General features: G+C 40.9%; 2 protein-coding genes across 3 annotated transcripts; both read right to left on the reverse strand.

Annotated features, from left to right (window-relative positions):
- Nucleotides 1-51: 51 nt before the first annotated feature.
- si:ch211-79k12.2 (uncharacterized protein LOC568844 homolog) lies at nucleotides 52-3,341 on the reverse strand. 2 transcript variants are annotated; one of them, XM_042490140.1, is made up of 3 exons: nucleotides 3,132-3,341; nucleotides 2,680-2,968; nucleotides 52-1,843 (listed from the first exon to the last, which is right to left on the reverse strand). In XM_042490140.1, the coding sequence occupies exons 1-3, from the start codon at nucleotides 3,156-3,158 to the stop codon at nucleotides 417-419; spliced, it is 1,743 nt and encodes a 580-aa protein (XP_042346074.1). In that variant the 5' UTR covers nucleotides 3,159-3,341; the 3' UTR covers nucleotides 52-416. The 2 variants fall into 2 exon arrangements, with proteins under 2 accessions (XP_042346074.1, XP_042346072.1); XM_042490138.1 differs by having other exon boundaries at nucleotides 52-1,948.
- Nucleotides 3,342-4,624: 1,283 nt separating this feature from the next.
- Nucleotides 4,625-10,946, reverse strand: wu:fe05a04 (zinc finger protein 155). The gene is made up of 4 exons (XM_042490907.1): nucleotides 10,609-10,946; nucleotides 10,038-10,470; nucleotides 7,913-8,871; nucleotides 4,625-6,544 (listed from the first exon to the last, which is right to left on the reverse strand). The coding sequence occupies exons 2-4, from the start codon at nucleotides 10,459-10,461 to the stop codon at nucleotides 5,660-5,662; spliced, it is 2,268 nt and encodes a 755-aa protein (XP_042346841.1). The 5' UTR covers nucleotides 10,462-10,470; nucleotides 10,609-10,946; the 3' UTR covers nucleotides 4,625-5,659.
- Between the last annotated feature and the right edge of the window lie 1,572 nt (nucleotides 10,947-12,518).

Below are 12,518 nucleotides of genomic sequence, written 5' to 3' on the forward strand. Positions count from 1 at the left end.
ATTTTGAAATAGACTTGAAGCCTGTAGCAGTGATGAAGCTGCACAAACAGGCGGCTGGATTCCTCACTAATAGAAAAATGTCAACCAATTCTTCAAAGCGTGAACTTCTTTCAAAAATCATTCATTTAAACACCTGTTTCAAAAACAGGCACAATTGAGCTTCTGTATATAATATAAACGGTATCTCTTCTTAAAATCCTCTGAGTTGTTACAAATATGAAATTTAAAATTTTAATTTGTACAACAGCCTAAAAAGCGGTAATGCTATATCACAGACTTGTCAAAGTGAAAGGAGCAATATTCAGCTACAGCACATATTGAACACATAATTTCGACACTTGTTTTTGAATACTATTTACTCTTGTGTTTTGTTGTTGTTTATGTTCAGCCTGCTGTGTTGTACCGACAGCGTGGATTTACTCTCCACCGTTATCGCAGACCCTCTGGTTTGAGCTTAACTCTTTCCTCTGCCCCTCCTCCTCTTCTCTCCCCTCAGAGGAGTAGTGCATCAGAGTCTGGTGTCTGTTCCTGGACGGGGCATCCTTAAAGCGCAGGCCACAGTCTTCACATGCGTACAGAAGCCCCTCCCTGCTGCTGCCTGACTCTGACTGAGATCCGCTCTCACTGCCAGGATGAGCAGCGGTCGACACAGGAGCGTCTCTGGAGTGTGGAGCTGCGTGTGAGCTGATATCTGTGCTGTTAGGTGCATTCAGACCTACGCTGGCTGGAGGAAAAGTCCTGGGACGCCCTGGTGGTGGATAAGCACGGCCTGCTTGTCCACGGTATGCATCCCCAGCTCCAGCTTCTCCGGCGTGTTCGGGGTCCAGACCGTGGACTGTGCGGTAGTGGAAGCGGATCCCAGAGCGGTTGGAAAAGCCTTTCCCACAGAAGCTGCAGATGAAGGGCCTCTCTCCTGTGTGGATGCGCATGTGGATCTTCAGAGCTCCTGACTGCGTGAAACATTTCCCACACTGGCTACAGGAGTAGGGTTTCTCTCCAGTGTGGGTCCTCTGATGGGCCCGGACCCCGGCCAGATGAGGAAATCCCCTGCCACAAAATCCGCAAGAATATGGCCTTTCACCTGTGTGGATCCGCCTGTGGATCTTCAGAGCCCCAGACTGGCTAAAACTCTTCCCGCAGTCGGAGCAGGAGTAGGGCCGGGCGCCGGTGTGCACATTGAGGTGGATGCGGAGGTTGCTGTGCGAGTTGAAGGCCCTGCCGCACTCTGTGCAGAGGAAGCCGGATGGTTTGTGGGCGTGCTCAGAACGCTGGTGCTGCAGCAACTGGGATGGTCTGGAAAAAGAGGCAGAGCAGTGCATGCAGGGATGCAGCGACAACAAGGCCGTCCTGCCTCTTTCCTCTTGTTGCGCAGTGTGTGTTTGTCTGTGCTGGTGGTGGCAGACCTGAGTGCAGGCAGGGAAAGAGCGCTGGCAAGACAAGCAGGGAAAAGGGCCGGAGAGCTGTGGAGCATGAGAGCGGGCGAGCTGCGGGCAGGGTAAACAAGAGGCTATCGGACAGTGGTGGTGATGAAAATGATGATGGGCGTGAGTGTGAGAAAATGGGGAATCTGTGCCTTCCTGGTGGCCCAGTATCTGAGTGCAGGTTTGCAGGCTGCGATGGCAACACAAGCAGGGAAACATGGAGAGGTGGGACAAGGAGCTGGAGGACGGAGGGGTCTCGTCTGGGCTCTGAGTCCCTCTGTCTGCATCCTCCCTCTGTGGCTGGCCGGACGACCTGGTCTCCAGCTCAGATGGGGTGCTGCCTGGTTCAGTGGTGTCTGGTAAGCACATGCTGAGGCTCACTGCAGCTGTGCTGCTGAGGTCTTTGGCCTGGCATACAGCATCTGAGCGTGGGGGTGAGGACAAAGATTGTCTGGGTTTCAAAGTCTCAAAGGAAGGTGGAGAAGTGGAGTAAGGGCAGCCAGGGCAGGTGCAGGCGTTATGCACATCTGGATATAGAGGAAATATGAATTACAATGAAGTTAAATCAAGAAAATTATTGCATTATTTTTATTTTATTGTGCAATACAAGTGATAAACAAGAGGACACATATGACACAGTTGAAGACGGGGGGGGGGGGCGGGAATAAAACAAGGTAAACAATAAACAAAAACAAACAAAAAAGTGCCCAGAAAGTCATAACAACAACAACCACGCAGGTGGAAGACATATCGTTTTACTTAGATTTTCCGATACTAGTGCCCTTAGTTGTGCATGCGTGAGTTTATGTGTGTGTCTATGTGTGTGTGTGTGAGAGAGTGTGTGCAGTGCGTGAGTACGTGCAAGCGCATATGTTGGTGACGTAGAAAAAAAAAGATAAAACATAGCAAATAGAGAAACAAGTAATAAACATAATAGCAACCACTGGGCAAAAGAAAAAAAACAGTAACCATAGTAACAAAATTAAATATATTAATTAGTTATAATGAGAGAAAAAAAATAAGTATTGATAAGTAGAGAGATAAAGAGAGGTGCATCAAGTATATTGTTGAGCGTGGAAATTCAGCGTAGATGTTAATTGTAAGTCTGTGTTTGGTCTAAACCTGGGGACGGCATTCTGTTGTAAGAATAGATCTGTGATGATGAAAATAATAGTAAAAGTAGCAACAATAGGAATATAAATAGTAATTATAGTAACAGAATAGATAATAATTGCAAATATCTTTGTTTATCTCTTACCTTCTCTCCTGTCTCTGGTCTCTGTCCTCCTCTGTGATGTCCCGGGCTGGGTGTGTCGGCCTGGCTCTGTCTCTGATTTGTCTCGTGCAGGTCGAGTTTGTAGTCGAGGTTCAAGTGCAGCACCTTTGAACCGCAGAGCCTCTTCTCCTCTTCCTCCTCCTCCTCCTCCTCCAGCGGCAGCCACGCCCCACGCTGTGTTCAGCACATCTGGCTGATTCTTCAAGGTGTTTCCAGATGCGATGAGATCACCAATGAACTGATGCATGTCCATCCAGGAGCACTGAGCGCGCTGCAACAAGCACACATCACAAATACAGCCTCAACGTTTTGGGTGAATGAATGACCAAAAGTCCACGTTTCTGTGTTTTGACAATTAAATAAACACCGCAGAACTTTAGCTGAAAACACGAGTTCCTCTCAAAATAATGTGAATAATCGGGTCGCCTACTTACAATGTCGCCACACTTGTCTTTGTCCATGAATTTAAGATTTAAACAAACGCTGGTGTTGACGTCGGATCCACGGTTTAGCTTTAAATCAACGACTTCAGAAGGCTATATCAGACACTAAGGTTCAACAAGAATGAAAACGACAAAAAATATGCACGTTGCTTTATTTATTATTATTTTCTCTACATCATTGCATCTCTACTGTAGCCTACTCCCGTTAAAACATCTCGTCACCTGGCAGATATTGTATTTCCGGGTTCTTTCGACGTCATGTGACACGAGTTGTAGTTTTTTTTTTTTTATAAGGGTTAAATAACTCTTAGATTATGTTCCATAAAGGCTCTTTAAATGTTATTATTTTTTGGATAACTTTGACGAAATCTTTAGGGAACATTGCCTGAAAGTTACCTGTTCTATATCTGTTTAACAATAATGATAAAAAAAAAACAACTTTGAACCCTGAGCAAACACGGGAAAAAGGAGCAATTTGGAAATAAGTGTTTGACAAATTGCAAGAAATCTGCAATTTCAAAAATTGTTTTTATAAAGATTGGGGGTGGGGGGGGGGGGGTTGGGGGATGCACGGGAGAACTATATTTATAGTGGTCATAATTTCATTTTTTTTTAATTATGTTTTTTTTTTAAATAATTACATTTGTTTGTTTTCTAATTTCCATGTAATTTTATTGTACTTTTCATGAATTTCTAGCAAATGTTTGGGCCATTTCTTCTTTTGTTGCCCATTGCCCTCTTACAGTGTTTTTAAAAGTAATCAAGCCAGAATTCAGAGTTTAAGACCAATGAGGTTTTAAATGAGGTTTTGACTTTTGTTAATAGCATTTCTAAATGTAAAGTTAGAAAGGTTTATATTCCAGAAAACTAGCCTCTATGAATATATTTGGCACATAACTACATTAAGGTTAGATAATGTAGTTTAAATTGAGTGTATAACAGTGTTTTATGTATTAAGACAGAGAAATGTAAAAAAAAAAAAATTGCAATCATTACATCTTGTTGAAAGTTTGCTTTGCAAGATCAACCCCAAAAGAAGTGTAACAGTATTTTAGATGTGGGATTTGTAATTGTTTAATCCAATATTTTTTGTTTCCAATTTAAAACAACCAAATACCTAAAATTAATGTAAACATTTTAAAGGAAGTTATGTAATCATCACAGTTGGCCCATGATCACAATACCTAGACTGATTAATTAGATCCAAGCGCACTACAAAGTTAATCGGCATAGGAGCTTTTTGTTAGGATTTTATGTGTTATAACAATCTGCTGATTATATCTCATTGAAACAGGATATTAGTCATCTTAAAGGAAAATGTTACCTAGTATAACTATATCCATCTCACAGTAATCAGTTAATTTTAGATTTTAGTAAAATACTCACCTGATTCTGGGGATGTAACGCGGTGTTTCTGAGTTTCCCCGTTCAAGGAGAGACACAAGGCACATTTTTTGGATTAAAAACAAAAAGCTGATGTCACATGAAGTGATCTCCCATCAAGGACAACTTTTTATTTGCCTTCAGTAAAAACCTCAAACGATACCTGCAGACTGTAAAGATTCTGCAAATGTAAATCACAAAGTGACAGAATGTCATGTTACTGATCAGTACCATTATTTTAATTTATTAAATATTCAACATAGTACTAAAGGTCAAGTGCCTATACACAAAAATGCACATAGTTTCAAGTTTTCAGCTCAATATGAAGAAATCCAGTGTTTTCATTTAAAGTATTACACATTAATAAACCTAAAGATGCAATTTACCCCCAAACAAAAACAAGAACATAAAGGTAGAAATTAGGAATATGTTTTAATGCTGTGAGAAATCCTGCATGACATTGCATAGGCTTTATGACAGTTACAGAACCATTTTGCTCTCATGGCCTGAACCACAAACTTTACCCAAAATGAAATTAAAAAAGAAAAAAAAGCGCACACATGGACAAAAATTATGACCTGACCAAGATCCAAGTGAGATGTAAAGTTGTCTTGAATAAACTTGTGTGGCATGGAGTACATGTGGCGGTTGCGTTAACTTGTTGTTCTCGTGTGTGCTTTTTTTTTTGATAGCCTTGCAGCTACATGATGTGCGTATATCTATCCTCTTTCTATTAAAAAAACAAAAAAAGAGCCATAATAAGCAAAAGCTTGGAATGTTTTGTTTAAATTACAGAAGAAACAATATTATTTCTTTTACTAAACCAAAAGTCACACGGTCAGCTGCTAGTCTAGTCACTAGATTTTATCAAGAGTCTATTCATAATAGTGGAAAAAGTAGAAAATTCATTTTGTCATAAGAGGGTATGATGGTAGATACACTGATTAGACAGAAATATATACAATACTGAGTAGTATATTGTTCTGGCTGCAGAATGACACCTCCATATTTGGTTTACGTGGCTTCGGGTACAGCAGTAGGTGTATCCTTTGCAGGACTTTCGATGCATCGTCCAGCAGGGAATGCGACCACTGATGGGATTTTATTCTTTTTTATTTTGTGCTCATTGAAAATCTTTATTTCTCTACATCAGCAGGGCGTGAAAGGTCAGTCTCCATTTTAATGTCTTTCTCAGTCAGCTGGCAAGATCTAGATGAACAGGAGTCAGAATCCGGACCAGGACCAGGACCAGGAGACTGAGGCTCTTTCTTAATGTCTATTTTTAGTCCAGAGGATGTGGTGTCAACATTACAACTGGAGAGATCCATGGGATCCATTTTTAACGGAGTCGTATCTGTCTCTCCTGGAACTGCTTTAACAATCGCTTTGCTGTAGTTGTTCTTAAGTACTTGTTTTTCAGTGCTTTTAGCCTCTCCTGAGATTTCAAATTCTCCTGGCTCATTTTTAATAGATGGAAGAGGAACATCACTCAGAGCAGACTTAGATGAGTTACACTTCTTGGACAAATCCAGAGGTGTGTCCCATTCTGGATCTCGTTTGATCCCTGTTACTAAATCCAGAGGGCTATTTAGCGGCGCTCCAAGAGCAGCATTCACACCTAAATGTTCATTTGAAAAAGGCGAGAGAGCTGCTTGAACCTGCATAGCTGGAACCGGTAATGTGGGAGAGTTTGCAGGTGGGAGTGTCAGGCCGTTGGTTTGAGTTGCACAGACAGGAAGAAACACGACGAGTTTAACACCTGGAGGCGGCTGTTTGTCGAGGGTTAGCTTCCATAATCCGTCTGATGGACCAGAGCTAGAAGACACATCCCCCGTCACAAGTCCTGGACTGGAGCAATCCTTCAGTGGCGCAGCAGGGTTGTTTGAAACAGCGGCGGCGTTGTTTAAAACGACAGCAGACACAGCAGCTGTGTTTGTCGGAATCGTTAGATTCGGTTTTGCATTGACCTTCGTGGTCTCAGATGAGGAGATCTTTGAGGCCTGGCGTTTCTTGGGAGCACTCTAAAAATGAGAAACACAGCAAGAACATCTGAGTCATCCAAAGAAAAATAGGAAACACAAGTGTGACATGCCAGTATAATAGAGCTGGAGAGATCTCTAATGTGCTTCAGGTGAGTTTCAACCACAGTTTAACTTCTAACATCACCACACAGTGCATTTGCCAGTGGGTTTGCCAGCTGCACGCCCACTCTGTAAACAAGCCAACAGCAAAACAAACCCACATTGCATGCTGGGCCTGATTTTTGGGAGAGTGTTGCTAATTTTGGTTGATTTTGAACAGTATTTACCATGCCTTTAATGATAATTCAAATATAAAACGGTAAAACTAAGCATCGGGAATTCACCCGTGGTTTGACATGAAACCGTTTCAACCCTACTGCCGTGCATATCTTTCTCTGAAGGCTCATTTTAAACATATAATTATAAATAAAGATTTCTTGATGTTTTTCCTGGTTATTTGATGATTTTCTATTGATTTTCGCTCTCTCTTATTAAGGCAATTTTCAGGTCATTTCTTTGTAATCTTTTACTGTTTTTTTTTTTTTTTGTGCAGTTTGTAAGACATTTAATGCCAGGTTGCTGATTTAATATCAAAGTGCAATCTCAGGGACCCAGCAGCTATCGTCGGATGATGATTATTAAGGTTTTTAATGAGCATTTTTTCTAATTTATCTGCATTCATATATGGATATCTGTTAATTGAGTTTAGCCAAAAAGTTGTCTGGTCCCGTCTGAAGTGGCTAATCAAACTGTAAACACTGATCAGTGCATTGATGAGAAAGTCTTGGCCCAGATTCACTGGCTACACTGAAAACCCCCAAAATATTGACCGCTGGCCCCAGAGGCTTACAGACAATAAACAACATAGACAATAAATTCTGAGACTGCTCTGTGCAAATTCAGTCATTTCTTGTATCAAAATGTTGCTCTACAGAAACCAACTCCAATATCCTGGATGTCAGAGTGTCTGCTCTCAGTGCCAGATGAGCTGCCTCAAGGAATTTTCATATCACCGCAATTTCATTTTCCTATAAATTTGAATCATTCAAACTGTATTTCATCGTGCTGAACTATAACCAATGGCTGCATGAAAGTTAAGATATCAGTCTGAAATGTATACCTAAAAACTAACTTATCAACCCTGATAAAGCTGTTTCCTGACTCTCAGTAGTACTTGTGAGCGCTCTGCTGACTGCACCGCTCAGTGACGCTCTGTGTGGTCAGAGGTGAGCCAAATTTGAAGCTTTCGACCAAAGTGGGCAGTGACAAACTGCTTTTTTTCCTGCACGGCATTTAGTTACTCTTTCAGAAATTGGTAGCTGAATTAAACTTGTACTGAACATCACTGTAATAATGGCCCACACTCACCGCAGGCTGAGGGGTTTGTCCACAGGTCTTAAGGTGGCTGTCATAGTTCTGCTGGTGGGGAAAGCCCAGTCCACAGCTCTGACAAAGGCAGGGCGACTTGCCGGCGTGACCGCCCATGTGGGACATTAACAGCAAGGCCGACCGGAACCCCTTTCCACATTCAGCGCATTTCAGCACTCTCTGGTGAGCTCCAGCGTGTTTCTTCAGCTCTTCAGTCGTGTCAAATCTCTGTCCACACTCCAAACACCTGATCTCGTCCCCTTTAGGCTCCTGATTGCCCCAGCAGCCTGTGTCCTTTTTGTGCTGCTGGAAGTCCTCCTGACTGAGGAACTCTCTCAGACACGCCACACAGTGAATGCGTTCGGGTTCACACTTGTGTTGGCGGTACAGCTTTGCCAGGCGGAAGTGGCGGCGGCATCGTATGCAGGTGTAAGGCAACAAACCGAGATGGGAGAAGCTGTGTTTCAGGAGAGCATTCTTCTTAGTAAAGGTTTTTGTGCAGTCTGTGCATTTAAAATTGCGATGGCACGCCCTCTTCCGGTGGCGCATGAGAGATTTTGGAGAGGAGAAATGGCGGCCACATACCTCACATACAACATCCAACCTACATTTGTGTTGCTGCACATGGTATTCACATGCCTTCAGGGACGTAAACACGCGTTTGCATAGGTCACACTCGTAGAACTCATTCTCAAAGTGAGTTATCGACAGGTGGACTGTCAAATCATCCTGTGTGGGGAACTCCTTCAGACATACACGGCAGTGGAGACGATCTTTGCTCTGGGCGTGCGTGCGCAGGTGGACACGGTAGTTGTAAATCTGGCAGAAGCGCTTTCCACATTCAGCACAGCAGTACGGGCGCGCTCCTGTGTGCAGATTCATGTGGTCCTGGAGCTTGAATTTGGAGGGCAGCTGGAGATCACAGACACTGCAGCGGTAGTCGCCTGAATGACTCGACTCTGTGGAACAAAAGGAAATCAAAAGTGCAACGAGAGAAACAAGTTAGATTAAAGACGTGTGTTCAGCAGGCGAGATAAAAACGGAGAGACAAAAATTAGACATAATTTAGATAAGGTGTGACCTATTAGTGTACATTTGGTACCACTGACTGAATCATCGTGTTTGTTCACAGTAAGTTGGTGTCATGTACATAAAATGAAATGACACTGAGGATACGTTACTTCAATTGGTTAATTTTAGCCACCTTAAAAAAAGGTCCACTTAAAAAGACCAGTATCAGTTTAAGTGTACACTATATTTTGTAAAATTTCCCCGCTTTACTTTGCTATCACACAACCCTTTTCGACGAGGAACTGAAACCAATATTTCAAAACCACACAGACTGCAGTGAAAAATACAGTAATTTTACTTTACAGAACACAGGTGCTGCTGGATGACTGATTGAATAGTGTGTAAGGTAAAGAAGTTAAAATATTCTTAATACAACGTTCAGCTTTCCAACGTTGTCTGTTTCGCTTATTCATTCCTGCTGCATAACAGATCTTTAAAAACAAGTCACAAAAATATACTTTTTTTTAAGGCAAGAAATGTCATAAAACAACTGGTCATTGTAGTTTTTCTCAAATGTTACATGAACTGAAGTAAACAGGGCATTTGTTGGGGTCTATTTTCAGCAGGGGATTTCTACACATTTGGTGCTTTAGGCGTATTTCCTGGCAGCAGGACAGCAACAAATAAACAACAATGTCTGTAATATAATTTTAAATATATAATAATATGAGGTATCAATGTAGTTTCTGGACATTTTACCTGTTTGTTTGTTTTTTTTAATAATATGTAAAAATCCCCCCCAGCTATTTGTCAGGTTATTTCTATGCCACCTTTTACTATTTTTTTATCTTGCAGTTTTTGGGAAATTTTTGCCCAGTTGCTACTTCAGTTTTTCCCCATGCTATTGAAAGAAATCAAACCAGTTTGCTCAGGTTTCAGGGACCACTTTACTTTCAATACTTAAGTACATTTTAGATCATAAAAATACACTTGATAATTAATATAATATTCTAATAAGTGACTTTAATTTCTACCAAAGTCATTTTTTTGGTAACATGTCTATATTTTTACTCAAGTATGCCTTTCAGGTGCTTTATCTATTTATGACTCATACCATTGTTCAGTCCCTCCTCCTCCTCATAATCCTCCTCTTCCTCATCGACCTCTTCTTCATCATACACCTCTGAAACATCACTGTCGTCGGAGTCTCCCTCCACATCCAGCTGCATCTCTGTTGGATCTCCTCCTGCAGTGTCCCCTTCATCTTCCTCTCTATTGTCTCCTCCCTGATTGTCTCCCTGTTGGGCTGGTGGCCGTGAAGAGTCTCTGTCTTCAGGATCATTCACTGTGAGCTCTTTGCTTTTAATGACGGGTTTATCTCGTGGACTTTGTGCGGGATTTCGGGGTGTGCACGCTGACAGAGGGGGTGCAGCTGTGGTTTGTTTGGGTGTCTCTCTAACCGAGGTGTCCCGCGACTGCACGATGTCCGTATACCCCAACTCTGTCAGCTGGATATCAATGGTGTATTCAATGGACATGACTGCAGGCTGGGGAGTCGCACAGAGCAAACAAAGAGGCGGGTGGTAAATGAGCTCTGACACAAACGGTTATTAGCTGAAGTTTAAGACACAGGCTGTACGTTTCTAAAGACCTTAAACAGGTAATACTGCCACATTTCGGCTTACCTGTCGAGCGGCTACATCTGTAACGTTAGCTTTTCCTCCGGGTCTTCGTGTCTTTCTCTCGCTATCTGCAGAGCTGGCCAAACAAGTTTTCCATGGAAATTAATTCATGGCGCACCTCTGTGCCCTGCTGGCACCTCGCTCACCTGGTGAGAGGAGCTGACGGTGGCTCAGCGCGGCTTCACGACATGAAGACTCGCTGTTGGCTTTTTATCCAAAATTCAATGAGAGGCCAAATATATACGGCAAAGAAACCCCCACACGGTTCGCCAACACCATGTGGAATTGGTGCGATGACAATTAGCCGATTAGCTAGCTGCAAACTGGCACAGCCCGCTGGTCACAGGAGGGGGAGTTACAAATGAGGAAAACAAATGAACCACCACAAGGAGCGGAGACTCGCGCGGGCGCTCGAGCACATCTAGTGTCTAGGAGCGGTATTACGTCACATCGTTTTTTTTTGTTTTTTTTTTTAATTCTGTCATGTTTAATCAATGCATACAAATGCATTAATCTTTAAGCAAAGATGACTATACACATTGAAAAGAAAATATATAAAACGACAAGTATGTACCTGTATACATAGTGGCATCCCTAACCAAACAATGAAGACATTAAAATAAAAAAAGGGACTTTAGAAATGTCTATTGTTCTCATTGCTTTACTATTCTTCAGTCCATGAAATATTTCAATTTAGCATGTGATTTCTGTTTTTTATGTGTAGCACTGTTTTTGTTTATCTAGGATTTTCCATAAATAGGCTCAAAGTAAATAGCTTTTTGAAGTTAATATCATTCTTACCATAAAAATATGTTTCTTATTTCTAAATGAACAATAGAGCCAGTCAGCATCTTAAAAGATAATTTCATACATAAATTTCATAGTTAAAAAACATTCCTATGTTGTTTATTATCCTATTATCAAGATTCTCCTTACAGTCCATATAAGCAAACGACTTATAACTTTTAAGCAGTTTTTGAAGGTAGTATTCATGTATTGTTATTATTACATTATCAACATAAAAAAATCAAACGTAAAAGTACTGACAGTATGACATTATCATGTGCTATATCAGCTGATTATGACTACTGATTACTTTTATCAATGTGGTGGTTTGTCAATTCGGAGCCAATGCAGCAAGACTTAATTTGGATGGTCAGCATACAGACTTTTTTGAGAATTTGTAACATTTCAAAAGTTCATTACTTGAGATTCAACAATTCAATTGTTTCACTTTGTCTGTAGATGTTACACAGATTAGTATATGTGTATAAGTATATGTGACAATTCGACATATCTTGTTGAACTACATCTGTTTTCCGAAATGTCTGATGTGATTTGTAGTATGTATAGTTTTGTTGTTTGGTTAACTTTTGTTTTATATGTAAAACAGTTGATGTCCAAGGAGGGAAGACAAATTTCACATCTCTAGTTTTGATAATAAAGTAAGATCAAATCAAATCCCTACAAATTCTAATGAAAAAATTGTTTCCAATACTTCATAAACTTTCTGTGGAAATTCCCATCGCAATGTAAAATAGTACTCAAGTCAACGTATGTAGTTATTTTCCACTGCTGCAAGTGTCTGATAACATTAATACAATAAAGCACTTACATCAAATGAAAATGCCCTATTTAAAATAATATTTAATATTATAAACACATTTCATGGATCAATAACTTTGGCTACATACTCGACATGTACAAATAGAAGATAAGCTTGATAAGCTGGACATATATTAATTTCATTATTTCAACTGTCTTACATTTAAGTGCACATTCAAAAAAACAATATCTGACAATACAATATACTGTATAAGTATTGCATTCAAATAAAATATTCCAGAAGAGATAAAAAAAAAATAACAGCATGTCCCAAATATACAGGAAGGACACAACAAAAGCGTGCTTAA

The sequence above is a fragment of the Plectropomus leopardus genome, chromosome 7 (assembly GCF_008729295.1).
Source record: "Plectropomus leopardus isolate mb chromosome 7, YSFRI_Pleo_2.0, whole genome shotgun sequence".
NCBI classification, from domain to species: Eukaryota; Metazoa; Chordata; class Actinopteri; order Perciformes; family Serranidae; genus Plectropomus; species Plectropomus leopardus.

Excerpts from the sequence above, each read along its gene's own strand:
- wu:fe05a04 (XM_042490907.1), bottom strand. The coding sequence starts at position 10,461 with ATGTCCATTGAATACACCATTGATATCCAGCTGACAGAGTTGGGGTAT. Across the intron at positions 8,872-10,037 it reads GGAGGAGGGACTGAACAATG|AGTCGAGTCATTCAGGCGAC; the intron begins GTATGAGTCATA and ends TTTGTTCCACAG. Across the intron at positions 6,545-7,912 it reads GACAAACCCCTCAGCCTGCG|AGTGCTCCCAAGAAACGCCA; the intron begins GTGAGTGTGGGC and ends TCTCATTTTTAG.
- si:ch211-79k12.2 (XM_042490138.1), bottom strand. The coding sequence starts at position 3,158 with ATGGACAAAGACAAGTGTGGCGACATT. Across the intron at positions 2,969-3,131 it reads AAGACAAGTGTGGCGACATT|CGCGCTCAGTGCTCCTGGAT; the intron begins GTAAGTAGGCGA and ends TGCTTGTTGCAG. Across the intron at positions 1,949-2,679 it reads GACCAGAGACAGGAGAGAAG|ATGTGCATAACGCCTGCACC; the intron begins GTAAGAGATAAA and ends CTCTATATCCAG.